The sequence below is a fragment of the Rousettus aegyptiacus genome, unplaced genomic scaffold, assembly GCF_014176215.1.
Source record: "Rousettus aegyptiacus isolate mRouAeg1 unplaced genomic scaffold, mRouAeg1.p scaffold_m13_p_7, whole genome shotgun sequence".
Classification (NCBI taxonomy): domain Eukaryota; kingdom Metazoa; phylum Chordata; class Mammalia; order Chiroptera; family Pteropodidae; genus Rousettus; species Rousettus aegyptiacus.
This window is the reverse complement of record NW_023416310.1, coordinates 105,733,447-105,752,849: the sequence shown is the minus strand read 5'-3', so window position 1 is coordinate 105,752,849 and position 19,403 is coordinate 105,733,447. Positions and strand designations below refer to the sequence as shown.

The following is a 19,403-nucleotide window of genomic DNA, read 5'->3' as shown; positions in this document are numbered from 1 at the left end:
CTGGTGACGAGACACACACACAAACGGAGCAGGGGGGCAGTGAGGGCAGCTCTCAGCTGGGGGCATGCGTAAGAAGATGGAGGGGCACAGGGAGCAAGGGTCCCAGACGGCAGAGAGAGGCCCGGCCCCTTCCCTGACAGCCGGCCTGAGCCGCTGTCCTCGGTAGGGCCTCGTGCTGCCCTGGCCCCCAGCCTACCCTTCGATGCCAATCCTGGACCATGAGACCTACTCCAGGTGGGGCTGGCCAGCCTGGTGGCAGGCTCCACCTAGACTCAAGCCCTTGTAAAGCAGGAGCACCAAGGAAACATAATTTTTGCAAGAATTTAATGTATCAGAAACAAGCATAGGATGTGGAGAAACTAGAACTTCATGCATTGCTGCTAGGAACATAAAATGGTGCAGTTCCTGAAAAAAAAGAAACAAACAGTTTGGCGGTTCCTCAAACAATTAAACCTAGTATTACCACATGATCCAGCGAGTCCACTCTGAGATATATACCCAAGCAACCAAAAACAGGCATTTAAACAAATTCTTGCACACAAATATTCAAGGTGGCATTATTCACAATAGCCAAAAGATAGAAACAACCCAAGTGGATGATGATGGACAAACCAAATGTGGCCTGTCCATTCATGGAATATTATCCAGCCATAAAAAGGAACGAAGTACTGATTTATGCTGCATCATGGATGAACCTCAAAAACATTATTCTAAGTGAAAGAAGACGGTCACAAATGGCTACATATTGTATGATTCCATTTACACGAAATACCAAGAATGGGCAACTCCATAGCAACAAAAAGCAGGCTGCTGTTTGCCAGGGGCTGGGGGGAGCAGGGAATGGGGAGTGACTGCTAATGGGGTCTCCTCTGGGGCTGACGAAAATGTTTTGGAATTAGATAGAAGTGATGGCTGCACAACATTGTGAATGCATTAAATGCCACCAAATTGTGCACTTTAAAATGGTTAATTTTATGTTACATGAATTTCACAGCAATTAAATATATCTGCATATGTGCATCAAAGTGCTTGAGAAGGGGGTGAGACTCCACTGCACTGGACTTCAGCTCATTTTATAGGCCAGCATTTGATACTGGGAGGTGATGGGGACAGAGACTGCAGGATGGTGCTTACGTGGTCTGTCCTGCCTTTTCCCCACACCCTTCCCTGTCCCCTGCCCTCAACCTTGCTCTTGCCTCAGGATCAGCCCTGTAATAGCCTAGACACGGTCATTCTGGATCATTCTCCCCATTTCACAAGTGAGGCAGGGAATGGCCCAAGGCTCGCACTCTGAACACAGTGCAGGCCTGGGACCCCGGCCCCCTGACCCTCAGTCCAGAGTGGTGTCCAGCTACCCCAGGCCTGGGCTCTCTCTCGTGCAGCACCCTCACCTCTGAGTCACTTTTCTCACCCCCACTGGCCTTATCGGTCCTGCCTCAGCAACTCCATGCCTTCCTGGAAGCCAAGGGGGCATACAGCATAAACGAATGCAGAGGTGAGTTATTGTGTTTTCTCTTCACCTGGCTCCACATTTCCCTGTGCCCAGACCACGTGGACCCTCCAGTAACCAAGTTCATTCTCACCTCTGGGCTGCTGCACCCACAGCTAGCTCCTTCTAGTCATTCAGGTTTCAGCTCACATGTCAGGCCTCAGAGGGCTGGCCATCCAATCTAACATTCCCCCCAGCTCACTCGTGGTCACGTGGTCCTCTCCATCCACCTTCCAACTTCTGAAGAGCAGTCTTCACTCTCTGAATCTGCCTCTTGTTTATGGACATCTCTTCCCACTAGAATATGAGCTCCTCGAGGCCAGGGACAGCGCCCACCTTGCTGGCTCCTTATCTGTCATGCCTAACACAGGGCCAGCACGCACTAGGGGTTCCATCAATGCTTCCTGATGTGCCCCATCTTCACCTAGCACTGTCTCCCGGTCCATCCTCTCCACTTTCCTCAAAAGCTCACAGGTCCCTAAGCCATCAACTCCACTCCTTTGCACAGATGGGTGCTCAGAGGGGCTGAAGTTGTGATCTGGCTTTGTGGTGGCTGCCATGTGACATGAGGCAGTCACTTACCCAATGAGCCTACCTGCAGGGAGCTTTGCACACGCTAAGCATCCACGCTCATCCTGCCCTGCTCCTCCTCCTCCAAAGCCTTCAAGGACCCTAGGCTTTACTGGCTCTGATAGCCTTCCCTCCCAGCTCTACAAATTCTGAGCAGCCGCTATATCCTGCCCACCCAGCTCTCCCTGGCTCCGCTCTCTAACGTTGGCTTCGTGCTTCTGAGCACAGGTTCCTCCTGGCATCTGCCCAGCATGTATGTCCTCCAGGCCTCATCCGTGTGGTCCTTCCTTGCAGCCTTCCTCGAAGCTGCCTCCCCTCCTTCTCAAAACATTAACTCCTCCCTGGACTTCTACCACTCTCTCTTTGGCCTCCTCTGGCTTCCTTGGAATCATCCCCCCAAATCTTTTCTCTCTCAGCCAAAACCATTCCCAAGCCGCCCCTTAGAATGGGATTTGAGCTCACCAGTGCCCAAGATCAGCTTCTTATAAATGGGCCTCTTGTCTCCACCTCCCATGCTCTCTGCATCTCAAAGTGCCTGTCCAGGGTTTCCAATGGTCATCTGGACCTTTCCACCTGACTATTCACTACTACCCTGAACTGAACAGGTGAAACCGAAGGCCCCAAACACCGGCTCTTAGAGCTTGAAGAGAGGAGAGCAGAGTAAAGGTGCCTGCACATACCCTCAGTGCCTGCCACACGCCGAGCACTGTGCTGGGTGGACAATGTAGCTTCGGTTTGCATGGGGAGTGGGGGTGCCCAGAACTGGTGGGGTGCATGTGGCGGAGCCGCACAGGATAAAGGATGAATGAGGTGATGGGGGGTTCCTGGGAGTGGTGGGGGTGCCTAGGGTGGTGGAAGAGCTCTTAGGGTGGTGGGGGTGCAGGGAAGTAGAGGTGTGTAGGCAGTGGGGGTGCATGGGAAGTGGGGATGCACACCTGCCTAGGTGGCAGCCTGGTCCCAGGCCCTGACCACCGAAGACAATGGATCCTCAGTGACCTGATTTTTCACCAGAAGCCCGAAATCTGGACTTTTATGTGAATTCTCTATTTTTAAAACTATTTATATGTGCCACCCAGAGGTTACACACCCTGTACCACTTGGCCACCTCTAGGTAGATGTTTTGCCCCCATCATCATGTCTTCCTCCTGAGAGGCTGTGCCAGACTCTTTTCAGGTTAGTGGTATGGAAACCCTACCCAAACTGTCAGAGCTAAAGCAGGAAGTTCTTGCTCAGAAGCCAAGAAGGCTGTTGGGGCAGCTCATAGGATTGAGATAAAAACTGCAGGACCTGAGTCTGTCTCCAGAGCCACAAGGGCACCAGGACATCTCCCCCTCCACTATCCTCTGATGTCCTGTGCATTGGCCTCAGTCACTTCTGCAAGCTGGGCTCTCACCACAGAAGGGGAAATGGTTGCCACTGGCCCTACATCCCCGCCTCTTACTGGGAAAAGCCATGGGGAGGATCCTGATTGGCTCATCTCAGGTCATGTGGCCAACCTGGACCAATCACTGTGCCCGATATCTCCCTGGGGATTTAAGAGCCTGGCCAGGTGCTTTCCCCTATAGGGAGAATGGGCCCCATGACTGACAGTCCCACCAGGGCCATGTGGTGATGGGGAGGAGGCGATGTGTATGTGAGAGGGCAGAGGTGCTGGGCACCCGTGAGGATGTGTGCTGAGTCGTCAACAATGGGTCCCAGAGAAAGGACAATACAAGTCAAGGTGAGACTGGGAGTGGAGTCCAAGTCAGTTCTGAAGCCCTGTCCTTTCCCCTTTATATACGGAGCCTCACCAAGGCCACCTGCCACCTGGCCACAGTCTCCTGACAAGCCTCTACCCCGGCGCCACTGACGGGGAGCTCGCTGCTCATTGAAGGTAACGGTGTCACTGCTCATTAGGAAGATCTTTCTCAGCCTCCTGTGTCTCACCTGCTGGCCCTGCCCCTGCCCTCTAGGGCTATACAGAACAAAACAAATCCATGTCCCTCCTGCCCTCAGTGCCCTGAATTAAATAGGACAGCCCCCTTGACACTCTAACCTTTGCAGAACCTCTCATCTAGGACATGACTTCATATCTGTCCCTTCATTACCTATTGAGTCCTGACCACTCTGTTACGTTCCCTTGGCTTAACCTGGCCAGGACCCCTTCCTGTCGCTTGTGGCCGAAGTGCCCTGACTGAAGGCCACACTCTGGGTAGGGCCTGGCGGCAAGTTCCCTGGTTGAGTACTCTTGCTCTTTCACCCTCTCCCCCATCTTGGCTCCCTGTTCATTCTGTTTCTGACATCACTTCCCCAGACTCAAAATCTCTGAATCTTGTTTGCCTCTTCCCCATCCCTTGCCACCCCACACGCAACATCCAGAGGCTCCTCCTTTCCAGCATCTCCCACATCCATCTCTCCGACTCCATCCCTGCTGCCTGCTCACTGGGAAGGGAACCCTCATCATTTCTTGCCTGGATGACCACCGCAGCCTCCTGGCTGGTCTCCTTGCCTCCAGCCTCTCCCTGCTTCCATCCATCCTCCATGCGCTGCCAGATTAATCTTCCTTAAACACCGCTCACTGCCTGTCATTCCCAAGCTCAATGATGTAGCCAGCCCTGTCGCTCACTGGTCCCCCACAGGCACCGTCTGCTCCAGCAGGGCTGTGCCTCCTGGCTCCCTTGTGCACATGCTGTCACCAGGGAGTGTCTGAGAGCTCTTTCCCCTCCCTTCATTGTCTGTCCCAATCCCACCACATGACAGGATCCCCAGCAGAGTCCCTCTCCTCCTCTGGTCTTGAGGACCCCACAACCCCAGTGTAGAGGAAGAGGAGGTGAACAGGGACCAGCTTGAAGGGACACGGGCCAGCCTGCAGGCCAAAAAGTAGATTGTCCTTGCCTGGCCTGTCTGGTCTCTTCATTGTCACTGTGGCCCCTGCATGTCCTAGGGATCCACCTGGCTTCCAAGCTGTCCGGAGTCACACCTTGCCAAGTCATTCTGGGTGAGTCATCCTTTACCATGTTAACTTTCCTTTTCAATTCTTCTCATGAAAGCTCATCACCCCAAAATGAGCGCTTCCCAAGATTCTAGACCCACGAGGCCCTGTACTTGATGCTGTCTGCTAGTGCTGCCAACCAAGGACCCTACGGCCCCCCAATACACACACACACACACACACACACACACACACACGCACACTCTTCAGGGGTATGTCACAGAGGGAGGCCAGAAATGAACATACCTGCTGCTATCCACACACCATAGGCAGCGGCTGCCATTTATGGAGCATTCAGTGTGGGCCTGTCATTGGACTTATGGGTTCCACATGGAATGATCCATTTCATCCTCACAACCCACTGAGGTAGGAGCCTTTCATTTCTCGCATTTTCCAGATGGGGAAACCAAGGCACTGAGAGTGGAAATCACCTGCGGTCACCCACCTTAGGACTCTAACCCACACCATGAACTCCAGAGTGCTAGTCTTCAACCACAAACCTCTGGTGCCTGACTGACTCCCCACCCTTCAGCCCACCAAAGAGCCTGGCGCCAGGGGGAGCCGCCCTCCCAAGCCTGGAGAGTTAAATGAGTCCTGCAGGCAGAGGCCTAGGGAGCCTTTGTCACTCCCTTCCTGTGGCCAGAGGTCTGGGGTGACCAGGGAACAGCAGTGTACTAAAGCCAGCTCAGCCTAGCTCAGGAGAGCCCATCATCAAATTTTTGGAACTTTGCAAGCTGGTTGACATTACATTGGTAGCTTGAAATAGGCCATGGTGGGAGTATTTACATCATGGAAATTGGCAAATCAGTCCCCCAGCGCTCCCAGAGAGCCACTGTTAAACATTTAGCAGCGTGTCACTGTTAGGAGGGAGTGCTGACCACCCTCGGAAGGGCATCTTGGCCTATGGGTGGTGGGCTTCAGGCAATTCCCATCAAAGACAAGTCCCCTTGTGGAGACAGAGGTCTGAAAGGAAAGGGGTCTCGGGAGGACCGAGTGGGTCTATATGAACCTGATGCAAACCTCTGGCTGTGTGATCCCAAAGGTTCTGGAGGAAGGACTCTAGAAAGGTGTCAGGGCAGCTGCAAAACATCTAGGTAGGCTCAGAATCTGGCCAGACATGCCCAACATAGAAAAATGGCCCCAAACCAAGGACAAAGTCACCGATAAGAGGCATGAAGTGGAGAATCGTGCAGGGAAGGCTGAGGCTTGTGGGACATGCGAAAGCAATGCTGTGCTAGAGGGGGCTTGAAGGAGGAGGACGGGAAAAGGGTGGGCTTACTGACTGGGGGGATGCTGCAAAGCCGGCCTCTCCACTCCACCTTTTTGCGCCCGAGGACACTGAAGTGGAGAGTGAGGACAAATTCTAGTGGGAAGGCAGTGAAGAGCAGAGGCGAGGTCAGGACGGGCCAAGTGGCTGTTCTGAATGAGATTAGGTCCTTGGTCCTGAAAAATCAGACCAGGTCCTGGCAGGGGCCCTGCCGAACCCACTGCTGACCTCTGAAAAAGTGGGAGTGGGGGTGGGGCAGGAGACGTGCGAGCTGCGGTCTAGTTTTCGAAAAAGGAAGAAAGTTGGATTTGGTGAAGGCATCACTTAGGTTTTCTGGGTGCCAACAACAGAAACCAATTCTCATGAATTTAAGCAAAAAAGGGAAAGTACTGGTGAGAAATTGAGTTGTTAAGAAAAAGGAAAAGAGCTATGGCCATGTTACCCTGACTGTGCCTGATCTCAGAAGCTAAGCAGGGTTGGGCCTGGTTAGTTCTTGGATGGGGACCACATAGAAAGATCAGGTGCTGTAGGCATCAAAAAAAAAAAAAAAAAAAAAAAAAAAGAGGCTTAAAAGACAGGCTCTGAAGCAGGAAAGAAACCAGTACAGGGGAAATGACTTGCTCGTTTTACTTGGGCCCTGCTGCTGAGGCGAAGGGGCGCCCCAAATGCCCACTAAGGCTGAATTCTGGTGGGACCAGGAATGAAAACTGGACACAGATACAAAACCCTTCTGGAATATCCGCAGCCTGGTGAACCTGACACAGACCTCAGGCACAATTCTGGTAGGGCTTCTCAGTCAGCTGCAGGTGACCTAGGGAGACAGGGGCTCTGAGAGACACACTGGGACCCCCATGGATCTGGCACACCAGAGCAGCTTCCCTTACATGGTTACCGTTCTGGTAGATCAGAGCCAGGCTGGGAATAGTGTGTCTGGATTTCTGCCAGGCACCTGATAAAATATCTCTGGATCAGCAAATGGAACTATATGAACCAGATGACAGAACATTTAAGGGAATGCAAAACCTGTTGAATGGTCAGCATTGTTTTTTGTTTTTTAGCACAGCCAATGGGGATCCAGACTTGAGTCTTTACCTTTGGGCCTAAGGCTGTGTGTGTCCCTGGTGCTATTCAGTAGTTTTATTAAATACTTGAGCAGTATGTTATCGATGACATACTGGTTAAATCTGAGGATGATGTGCTCAGCCCTTCTCAGTGGATAGGAAGCTGAGCGGTGGCAAACCGCTTGGGTAACAGGACAGTAGCATAGGTGGCTTGGGCCCAAGCTCAAGTGCATAACCATACTCTTGGCTGTGAGGACTCGTTCATACATGGCACAGCACCTGAATTGGACTACTGAGGAAAGACCTGGACAATTGTTGGATGGCTGAGGGAAGAGATGCTCTCTGCCCCCCTCCCCAGACTGGGCCTGCAAGGATATAGCCCTGGTAACTCTTAGCAGCCATCTTGGGACTGTGAGGGGACAGGTTGTTGGACAGTGGCACCAGCTCCCCAAGAGCAGAGGTGAGGGGTGGATTCTGGTCACGCTGTTCTCCCTGGATCCAACCATGCCCGAAGCCTGAGCTGCCACCACTAGCTTTTCAGTTACATGCACCAGTAAATGTCTCTCCTTCATTTATTTATTCATTCATTCATTTTTGTCTTAAACCAGTCTAGGTGGGGATTCCCAGTATCTGCAACAGACACAGTATCTTATGTGAGTCCGTGCTGGGGCATCACATCGCTGTTGGGTGAGCTCCTGGGACTGACATCCAGAGGAAGGTAACGAGGACGTGGAGGCGGGGAGGGGGCTCAGAACCATGCTACATGAGGGACAGCTGCAAGGACTGGAGGTGCCTGGCAGGAGCTCTGTCTTAAACAAATTAAAAGGGGAAAGCCACCGTGAGTGGCCCCAGGAGGAAGAGTCAAGAGCCATTTGGGGAAACTTACTGGGAAGGATTCCCCCTCATTATAAGGAAGTGGCTTTGAACATGAAGACATGTGGCCTGGGGCAAGTCAAAAAGCCAACCCCCAGGGACTTTTGTTATCAAAATCCTATGGTCTGGACAACAACCCTGCTCAGGTTTAGGTGATGGGGTGGGCATTTTGGAGGCAGGATGTAGAAGGGGAAATAGGCTCACAGGGATGAGGGGATTAGCTCTAAAATAAAGGTCCCCTGACTTTCTCCGGTGCTCTTTTAAGTCCATGGAGCACCAGACAAGGCCCTGACAGTAAATGGCCATATGGGAGGGGTGGGAGTGGGGGAGGGGTCAAACTGAGCTGTAACAAGGTCCCACCTCTGCCACCTCTCTGAGTCTGTGTCCCTATCTGATAAATAGGACTAACTTCACTTACCTCCTGAGCTGTCCTGAGTCTCTGACCAGATGATGCAGGCAGAGCCCAGCACTCCCCACGGTTACTACCAAGTTAATTAAGAATAAAAAACGTGACGGTCTACAGCCACAGAAGGCTCCTGCTCATCCTACCCCAGGCTTCTCTCCTCTTAGCAGAAGGATAAGGCGTTTGGGTGTCAAAGACCTTGATTGGAACCCCAGGACAGCCGAGACCTTGGGACTCCGTGCCCTCCCTCATCTGTAAAATGGGACGACCACATAGGTGCACTTGAAGCTTCTGGCCTACAGGAGGTGCTTAGCGGATGGGGCGTTTTCCCTTCCGTGGCGAGGTCAGCCCGGGGCTCTGCAAGTGCTTCACGCCCCAGACCGCCAGTGGGGCCCGCCGCGCAGCCAAGTCGCCGGGGCTGGTAAGACGTCGGAGGCTGCAGCTGGCGCGGGAACCGGGAGCTGCGGAGGCCGCCAGCCGCCTGCCCAGAGGCTGGACGTCTGCTCCCTGGGCGGCAGCCGAGCGCTCAGCCAGGAACTTGTTAACAGGGCCTGAACAAAGAGCCGCTAATCCGGCGGGCGGCTGCGGGCGGGCTGGCGGGCGGAGGGACCCCGCCCCTTCCCCGCGCCGCTGCCGCCGAGTTCAGCGCGCGTTCCTTACCCAGGCCGCTCGCGGCCAAGGGCGGGGGCCGCGGGGCAGGACTCGCAGACCGCCACCCCGACGCCCCCAGGTCCCCCTCCCCGGAGCCCAGGTAGATGGTGGGGCGCCGCTGCTAATTGTTAGTCCCCCAGGTTCGGGCTCCCATTGGTTCCAGCGCCACCGCCCCGCGGCGGCTCACGTGTCCCGCAGCCCGCCTGGCCCGAGGCCTGCCTCTAGCCCGGGACCCCGCCCTCCAAGTACGTGGGCGACTGGTGGGGTTGTTTTGGGGACGCGGATAGGTTCCAGTAACGCTGGGAAGGATAAGGTAGCACTCCTACCTGCCTGTTCCTGGCACTCTTTTTGGGGGGGCGGGGGTCGGGGGAGGCGGAGGGTGCTGGAAAGACGCAGACATGGGAAATCCAACAGCACCTCAACTCCATCCGGTCTTCGCCCCAATTAGGAGAGGGTAGAGTCTAATTCGGTATGTAACCCCTGCAGGCTGTCAGCTGGACATGCTGGGGTGGGACGGGGTGTCCCACCTGCCACCCTGGCTGGGGGAGGTATAGGGCAGAGGTAGGATATGGGGTCCAGAACTCCTCCGCAGAGGCCCTGCAGCAGTCCTCAGGCTCAGTCCATCTACACCGACCCCCCTCCCCAAATCCCAGCCTCATATTTGCCTGGAGCTCAAGGTGACCCTGAGCCTTCCAGACAGACACAGCTCTTACACCCAGGCATTGGGGAGGCTGACTCACCCATCAGGGCTCTGGCCCTCTGTGTTCTGCCATGGACCAACTCGTAGGCAAGAACTTCAGCGTCCTCTCGCTTGAGTAGGACCTAAAATTTGCCCTTTTGTGGCCTACTCGGGATGATCAGCTGCCACTCAGGTCTTTCCTAATCTTTGTGAGTGTCCCCTATCTCAAATAGGGGTAGGATGGGCCAGCCAACAACCACACCTGGGGAGTGGGAGGACACTATGCCTTCTATAGGCTCTGCCCCTGGGCATCAAAAGGGCAAAGAAAAGACGTCAGGCCTGACCCATCCCAAAATAGAGGCCTCCCTTCAGGCCTCTGCCCTCCCTTCTGGACTCCTAGCTGTACCCTCTCCCACAAAGAGGGCACCAAGGACTCCCTGACTCCTCCACAGAATAGTGCCCCCTTCCATATCCATCGCCATCAATTGCAAACATTTATCAAATGCCTACTGTGCACTAGGATTGATATGTGTCAGGCTGCCTAGTCTGTTCAGCTACCCTGTGAGGTATGTCCCTGAGTGACAGGGAAACTGAAGAAGTGCAGGAAGGACTGGATCCACAGCAAGGAAGAGGGTGACACACGGGCCTGCCAAGGGTACAAAATTTAAGGAGGCACTCATTCTCAAGGGCTGACTCTGCACTTTTGTGACTTAAAGTTTGCACTCGAGGCACCTCCTTTGCCTCTCCCTAATCCTAGCCTTGGTCCAGATCCAGACCCCTGAGCCTGCCAACTCAACCATCTCACCACCTCCTCCATATGCCTGGGGTTCTGGCTCCAAAAGCTGTTCGTGGCATCTGACATCAGTGCCTGAGAAGAGGGTGGCCTCAGGCACTGGCACTCTGACATTCTGGGGGCCCTAAGAAGGCCTGTTTTTGTCACTAGGGGTGTTTATCAGCTGAAGCAGAAACCCTGCTTCCTGGCTTAGGTGCAGGGTCTCACAATTCCTATCTCTGCTTCACAACCACCTTCAGCACTGCTGCAGCAGCCACCTGGCTCCAAGGCAAAGCAGGCAGCTGTTGCTGGGGTGGTTGGTGGTTTTAGCAGGTGCTGGGCAGGTGTGAGCAGTTCCTGGGGGAACCTGCTGCTGAGTGCACAGTCCACCCCAGATTCCCAAGGCAGCTTCCTTGGGTTCCAGCCTCTACCCCAAGAGAGTCATGAAGTCCAATCCGTTTGTATGCAAAGAAACAAACAGCCCAGAGAGGTTAAGTGATTTGTCTAAGATCACACAGCAATCAAATGGCAGAGCTAAGACTAGAATTAAGTTCCATACAGGGCTCCCACCCACACTGATGTTCTTCTGAGTGTCAAGGTGGATCGATCATAAGCACACAAGTTTCAGGACAGCTGAGTTCAAATCATCATCTTCATAGAAACCCCAAACAAAGCTCTGTGCACACTGGAGGATTCTGTGTCTGATTCGGGCCCAGTCTCTGCAGGGGGTGGTATGTGTATGCAGATTGGGGTGGGGCAATGGGCTCCAGCTTGGGGCTGGAGCAGTGAGAAGTGAGGCTGATAACATAAAGGAACTTCTCTCTTGTCTGGGCTTGGGCCCTCACACAGCTTTAAGACTCCACCCTGTACCTCATGCCCCTTCAAATGCCATGAAAATGGAACAAGGAGACAAACAAGCCATAGATGCTTGCGCCATGTTGGAGCCCACCCTGAGGTGCTCTATGTTACCCATCAACTTATTACTATAACCCCAGGAAGGAGAAGTGACCTCATTCAACAGATGTGAAACAGGCTGTGGAGTAAAAGTTATTTGTCAGGTGACCTAGATTGAAACCCAGGCCCATCTGACTCCAAAGCCCCTGCCCTTCCTACTCCACCTGAAGAGCGGGGTTGAGACTCCCCAAAAGACAGGCAGACCCTTCGATACTACCCTCATGAGAAGAGACAAAAGTAATGAAAGGGTGGGCTGGCAGAAGTGCTCACAGGAAGCTGAGAGCCCATCTGGGTGGCAAGGATGGTTGGGGTCCAGGGGCAGGCTCTCCAGGGGCTCAGTTTCAATTAAGAGTTCCAAGCAGATCAGCTTAAGTCTTGGTGTCAACTTCAGCCCTAAGGGGAGGGGGTGGGGCCTGAAAGGCCACCAGGGCAGATTTTTGGGTCAAGATGGGTGATGCCATGCCTCAGTGCCCCTCAGCTCCACTCTCCAGGGGTTTGAGTCTTCAGGTCTGGGACCCAGAATGGCATTATTCGCATGAGAAGACACCCGTCTGGGAACATCTATGCCTGTGGGTGCTGGGAGGTTCTTAGTTAACAGACATAGACATACAACCTGCATGAGGAACTCACAAACACAGACCTTCATGAGAGCTGGCTTGCCATCTGTGTGAAAGGCTGGAGCACAGCTACCCCGCAGTGGGGGCTTACCTTGCTCATCCCTGCCCCAGACAGGTGCCATTTCTAGCCTCCCAGGAGCAGAGCAGTCTGTGTTTGGAGATGGGAATGGAGAGGGGGGCAGAGCAAACTTCTCTCCCCTCTCCCAGCTGCAGCAGCCCTCCCTACCTAGCCAGAAAAACCAAGCTTAGGTGGGGAAAATAAAGAGAAAACAGAAGCAGTTGACTGGCCATGACATAGAGTATGATGGAGCCTGAAGGCAGGGTCCTAGCACCATAGACAATGACAATACTTATTATGGGAAGCACTGGAGTGAATGACAAGGCGGCTCAGGCCAGAGGCTTCTGGCAGCTGCCCCAAGCCTCATATGCCTCTCCAGGGCTGAGGAACCAGTACCTCTGGCCCGTAGCCTACTCAGAGCTCATCACTGTGCCACAGTCCCTGCATGGGTCCTGGGAGGAGGTGGGGAGGCCTCTTAGAAGGGGCCGGATTAAAGCTAGGGGCTGAGATAAACAGAATGGTCTAGATAGAGCGGAGGATGTTGTGGTATAGGGGGCAGCATGGCTGGCAGGGCGGCGGGGCACCAGGCTCTGTAAGCTTAGGGAGTTACAGTTAAGAAGGCAGACAGCTTATCTGGGTGTATGGGTGCCCAGCCCACCAGCAGCAGAGCCAGGGTAGACAGCCGCCTCCCAACAGATCAGCCCAGTAAAGTATGGTGGTTCAGGGGTGTCCCTAAGGGCCCCTGGGCTCAGGGTTGGAGGCAGCACTGGGGAGGCACAGAAGGCTTTCTAGTGGGGTTCCAGCCTAGGTACCAGGGACATTAGTCTAAGTAGATGAGGCTCAGGAGGGGGGGTGGGTTGGGGTGGCCATGACATTGGTCTAGGTGAGAAGGGTGAGGGAGAAAGGGACTTGGGGGGAGTGACAAAGGAGAGGGACATGAGCAATGTCACATGTAGGACTGAACTGGAAGACTTGGTGACAAATTAGACATGAAGCGTGAAGGAGAAGGGAACGCTGAGAGAGCTAAGGTTTCCAGCCCCAGGCTGAGGGAATGTGGGGATGGCAGAGCCCCTGGGAGGGAGGGGGCAGCGGGAGAGGGGTGGGTTGTAATGAGCAGGCCTGCGCATGCACGTGCGTGGACACATGTGTTTCCAGGTGGCAACCAAGCTCAGCACTGGAGCCTTCACCTGGAAAGGGGTCTCCCTGGGAGCCTAGGGCAGCTCCTGCCTTCTAGATCGGGAGTCCCCAACCCCTGGGGCTGCAGATCTGGAGATGAGCGGCAAGTGAGCTAGTGAAGCTTCATCTGTATTTGCAGCCATTCCTCAACACTGGAACACTGCCTCAGCTCTACCTCAGATCATTAGGCATTAGAGTCCCACAGGAGCAAGAGCCCCTGGTGCCAAAAAGGTTGGGGACTGCTTGAGCCTGTGCAGGTCTGGGGTCTAGGGCAGCACTAGGCAGGAGGAAGGGACGGTGTGTGGGGGACAGGAGCTATCCCCTGGCTGAGGCCAAAGTTGGCTGCTCCTAGAAACCAGGACAGTGCCTCTTAGTTGGAGGGTTGGTACCTGGATCAATGCCAATCCCTGGACTGCTGAGGGAAGCCCCTCCCAGTACAGGCAAAGGGGAGTCAGAAGACAAGCCCTCTCCTTGGGACATCAAGGGGCCCCCAAAGCTTAGCTCAAAGGTAGAGTGAGTGAGAACAGGGTATCTCTTAGCTCTAAAGAATTAAGACACCCTCCCCCCAAACAAATGCTCCAGTCTGAGGTTGGGGGGTGGACAGAGGGGTCCATGACCGGCCCTGAAGATGGGGGTAGGGCCTGAGGAAGAGGCCGCCAGGATAAATTTTTGGGGTCAGGATAGGCAATGCCAAGGCTCAGTGCTCCTCAGCCCCACCTTTCAGAAGGGCCAGGTTCCTATGGGCCCCTCCCCCAGGGACAGTGGAGATCTGTGTGAGGAGAAGACAGGTGCGTGTGGCTCGTGGGGGCAGGGCGGCAGGTGCTAGCTGTGTGACTGGGTATGAATGGGAAAATCTTGTGAGACAGGTGGGGTCCCTGTGTCTGGGGCCTAGAGCAGCACCAGGCACAGAGGAGGGCCTACTGGGTGAATGAGCTGAAGAGAGAGGCTTTTGTGTGACACAGAGTGGGCACTTGGCTTGGGCAGCAGGAGGCTGCTGTCATGCTGGCCCCCATGTCCCCAGCCGCCTGCTTGCCCATCCCTCCCTCAGCCACTCTCAAATACATTTTTTCCCCCCACTGGCTGCTGTTGCCGAGGAGCTGATAGATGATGCAGGAGGAGCTGGGGTCATCGCAGGGCCAGCCTGCATGGCACATATGCCCAGAGCCTGTGGGGAACAGCAGTAAGGGGCCCGGGGGGAGAAGGTAGGACCCTGCAAGCATTTCAGCAGCTCCTCCCATAGGCCAAGTGGATGCCTGGAGGCAGTAGACTCTGCTCCTGGGCAGCCCTGCAGCTCCTGGGCCTACCTGCTAAGCTACCTAGACAACCTTGGACCAGGCCCCAACAGGTGCCCACCAACCAGGGATGTAGTTCCTTACATGCGGCACCCTCCACCAGGCTGTGGCACCCTGACTCACCAGCATCCATCACCTTCTTATCTATACATGCTCACCTGTGCAACTACTCAAAACCGTCACACATGTGTGGCAAGCCACACACATACGAGTGCTGCATGCACTGCCAGGCCCCATCGTCACTAGGGCACACATGCCAACCCATAGCCCTCACACGTGCTCCCACGGGCAACATGCAGACATGACCACCCAGACCTCTCACACATTCAACTCAGTAAACCTTCCCTGTCGCCTACTCAGTATCTGGCAACACCTCCCCTGGGTGAGGAACATGTATCTCCCTAGTTCACCATGGTCAGTGGTGCAACCCTCACCCCTGGAGTGTGGCACACACACTCTTGACACACACATGTGTGCAATATGAACACACACCCACAGCAGTACAGCCTCCCAGCTCAGGATTAGAATGGGAGGTCATGGGAGAGAAGGGTTTGTCATAGTGAGGTTTTGGGGGGATGACAGGGTGATGTAGAAGGGAGATAGAGTGGATGGGATGGGGTAGAGGGAGGACCGAGGGGACAGGATGGGAGGGTGGCCAAGAAGCAGTGGGTGCAGGATGAGCTATGCAGAGACCCTTTAAGAAAACAGCTGTCAGCCTCATTCGTCCTGCTGGTCTCTGAGCACTCACTCATTGATCTGATCAGTCTGGCTTCACATCTCAGGAACCCCAACGCTCCCTCCTGACACCCCTGGAAATAACAAAGACCTGGCCAGGCTGGGGGGCACCCCCAGATTCTTGAAGCAGCAAGAATCAAGAACTGCTAGGGCACCCCCCCCCGTGCCCATTTGATCACATAAATGACCCCTCCCCCGCACACACACATAAGTTCAGCTCTGCTAAGTGAATGGGTGGGGAGCAGAGATCTGGGGTGGTAGCTCAGAGAGAGCGGACAAAGGATGCAATTCCCCCAAGGAGGTGGGCTGAGGGCTGAGTTACCAAGCAGGCTGAGGTGGTCTGCGGGACATAAAGGGAGAAAGAAAGGTTCTACCGTGAAAGAGAGAAGGGGAAGTGGCAGTGGATCCACCGCACGCAACTCTGGCCCCCACGCGCCAGGGAGGCCAGGAGCCCCAGCCCCAGCCTTTGGGCTGCAGTTCTCTGTGCGGGCTGCAAGTGCTGGGGGCTGGTGTATGCGCCTCCACGACTGAGTGTGTACGTGTGCGAGCGTGTGTGGCGGGGACAGAGGAGGACACTGTGTTCTGGACGTGGGCAGAGGCCAGGTGCCAAGCTGGGAACTGTGAGTAGCTGTTTGAGGCAGATGCTACCGGGTAGAGGTATCTGAACCCCCCTCCTCGATTTCCTGGGGACTGGGATATGGTCAAAATCCTCTAATCTACGACCCTCAAAGTCAAGTTCTCTCAGGCATTGATTCACCCCGCCCCCGCCCCCTACTCTGGAGCCGGGCAACCAGCAAACTTCCCCCGCCCGGAGGCGTGGGGCGTCTACACTAGCTAGCCCCGCGCGCTGACAGCTGCTCCTGCACTTGGCAGAACCCAGGCTTCCGGGGAAGCGCGCGGGGAAGCTGCGCAGCAGCAAGAGGCGCCCCCCACGTCCCACCTCGCAAAGTTTGGCCTCGGGGGGCTCCCAACTGGGTCTGGCAGCGTGGGTCAGGGACCCCCTCCCCTTCCCTAGAGCAGCGAGCGTTCGCGCGCACGGTACCCCGCAAGCTCTCCAGAGCGTGCGCATGACTCACCCGAGCCGCGGAGCCAGGCGGTGAGGACTATGCTCAGGAGCACTGGCCACAGGCCGGGCCGGACGGCCATGGCCGCGGGAGGGCCGGGCGCGGGGCCCCGCGGGCGGGAGGGCAGCTTTTAGCGCCTCAGCCCAGAGCCCCAGCCCGGGGCGCCCTCGGGGCCCATGCCAGCGGACTGCGCTGCCTCCGGGCGGGCGGCTGCGGGGTGCACGCGGCGCGTGGCTCCCCTGGGCACCGGGAGCACAGCAATGCAGCCGGGGCGGAGCGCAGCGCCAGCCGCGCCGCGCACCGAGCCAGCCGCCGCGCGGATCCCGCAGCCGGGGAGCGGGCCGGCGGGCGCCGCAAAACCCGGACTGGAGCAACGGAGCGGGGCAATGGCAGGGCTGGGCGGGGGAGGGAAGGAGGGGCCGGGCCGCCCCGCTGCACGCGGGCGGGCCACCCCCAGCTTCGGGGATCCCTCCCGGCAATGCTCGAGGCTCCCCCGAGGAGGGGCTGGGGTGGTGGGCGGGGAGGCTTCCCACCCCCCCGCGCTGTCTCCAGGGACCGGGCCAGGAGTCTGAAACCCGGAGTGGATTTGTTCTCGGATCTGGGCTCTCCCGGGCCAGCCAGCCTGCGCACAGGTGGCCCGGGAGGGGTCCAGGGCTGCGGCGACCTCGGCTTGGTGCCAGCCTGCAGAGAGCGGCCCGAGGCAGGGGTGCCCGGCCTGTTCGGCTTCAATCTTCTGCCTCGACCTGTTCCCCTCGCCCCCGCCCAACTCTCCGCCTCCTGGCCGCGCTAGGAGGCCGACAGTGCGCCGCGGTACGCCACCAGCCCGCGGCTTGAACAGGGGACTGCGGGAGAGCGCCCGGGCCCCCGCCGCCCCGCAGAGGTGCTCTGGAAGGCCCAATTCTGGGCCACACGCAGTCCCAAGCACGTAGCCTGGTGGACCCCAGAGTGGCCCCAGGTCTCCCTAACCCCGCGGCGCCATTCGTCTGAGGAAAACAACCCCAGGGCGCAGCATATCAGACTGGGTGCGCGGTGTTTGCGCATCGAGCGCTCACGAAGCCGGAGACGCGGGCGTGAAGGAGCTACCTGGGCTTTGGGAACTAGAGTGACCTCGGGTAGGGTCTAGGCGCCTCCACCTCCTAGCTCTATGACCTTGGGCAAGTCACGACGTCTCTCGGAACCTCCAGCAATGACTGCTGCTGAAGTCTCCTGTTCCCCACCCCCATTCCTTAATTGGGTTAAAATAAACAGAGGGTTGCCTTGAAGGAGAAAGGAAATGACAAACGCGCACCGTGTGCACCAGGCGAGTGGTCAGAAAAAGAGAGGTTCCTACGCTGGGGCGGGAGGGGTATGAAAAGGGAGAGGGCAAGGTCGCAAACTAAACCACCTACAGTAGCCAGACCATAATATACCTTGATGCTGCACACTGGGCGATTTAAGAATGGACTTCGCTTCCACAAAGAAATATGAGCTCTTCTATAATTCTTGAAACACGAGGCCCTCTCTTGGTCTTTTGTTTCCTACTTTTGATAGAGAGGGGTTATGAGAAATGTTTTTGCTTTCCTTTTAACTATACTATGAAAACAAAACACAAAAACATCAGCCAGTGTCCAGATGCACATCTGCAGATGCTGGGCTTCCGCGCCAAAGAGGCAACGCAGGTGCTGGGGACTGGGCATAGGGTCACAACTACAAGGACGGCTGACTCTTCTACAGGTTCCAGTTGGGGGAGGGGTGGAATTGGGGCCCAGTATTGGCCATATCTTCCAATTTTACACAGATGTCAATAGAAACCATTGCTTGTGAAATCTACTGATTTAAAATCTTTTATTAAAAAATAAAAAAATTTAAACCTCATGAGAGCGCAGATAAAAATGTCCACAAATATCCACCAGCTTCTGGTTTTGAACTCTGCTTTGGAGGTTGCTTGCATGTGTTCCTTGTCAGGGGGCCTAGTCTATCCAACTGTAGTGTGTGTGTGTGTGTGTGTGCGTGCGCGTGTGCACGTGCGTGTCTGTGTATGTCTTAGCGTGAGCAGTGTGTGCCCAGGCTTCTCCCTCTGACACCAGGCATCAACCTGTTCCCACAGAAGAGGTGGATAAGTGAGGTGAAAAAGTAGCAGGACCCGCACTGGGGGGCTCCTGGGATGGGTGAAATGATTAGGAATTGGGGTTTGGGCACTGGAAGGAGGTGGCTGAGGATGAAGGACTAGTATTGGGGGCTGGAATACGGGATATCTTAATGGTGTGTGCTAGACTCTGCTATATCCTTGCCAACATTTATAATTTGCTTTCATCCTCACGTGCAATCCTGTTACATAAACTTTATTATCCCCATTATACAGGCAAGGTAACTGAGCCTTGGGGAAAGCGAAGTGCCTTATCCCCAGGGCCAATCTTATTTAATGATTACAGAGCTAGCTGAGGTGGGCACCTGGGAGGTTTAATTTCAATGTCCATGCTCCTTACATTTCCTCCTCCTGCATTTTCTACTCTGAGATTGGAATTTGGAATAAGGTTTGGAGTACAGGAAAGGAAAGAATCTCCTCTGTTCAGTTTGGTTGATGTGTCTACTTCTCTGGCCCTCCCTCTCCAGCCAGAATAGAATGGTCTATGTAGCAGTCAGTGTAGACTAGGTTATGTCATGGTAGCAAACAGTCCTCATATCTCAGTGGCTTAAATCAACAAAGATTTATTCTTCATTTGTACATCATGGGTCTACTGCTCCAGATCATCCTCACTCATGGACCAAGGCGGACAAAGCAGCCACTCCCT

At 55.3% G+C, this 19,403-nt stretch overlaps 1 protein-coding gene across 3 annotated transcripts in view; it reads right to left on the bottom strand.

The window, feature by feature from the left end:
- The window catches only part of UNC5A (unc-5 netrin receptor A), a 58,752-nt gene extending 42,006 nt beyond the window's left edge, over positions 1-16,746 (bottom strand). For all 3 annotated transcript variants that reach the window (XM_036225016.1, XM_016158305.2, XM_016158306.2), the window contains exon 1: positions 16,645-16,746. In XM_036225016.1, coding sequence (XP_036080909.1) covers positions 16,645-16,714 — 70 coding nt within the window. In that variant the 5' untranslated portion in view covers positions 16,715-16,746. The remainder of the gene's footprint in view (positions 1-16,644) is intronic.
- Positions 16,747-19,403: the final 2,657 nt, after the last annotated feature.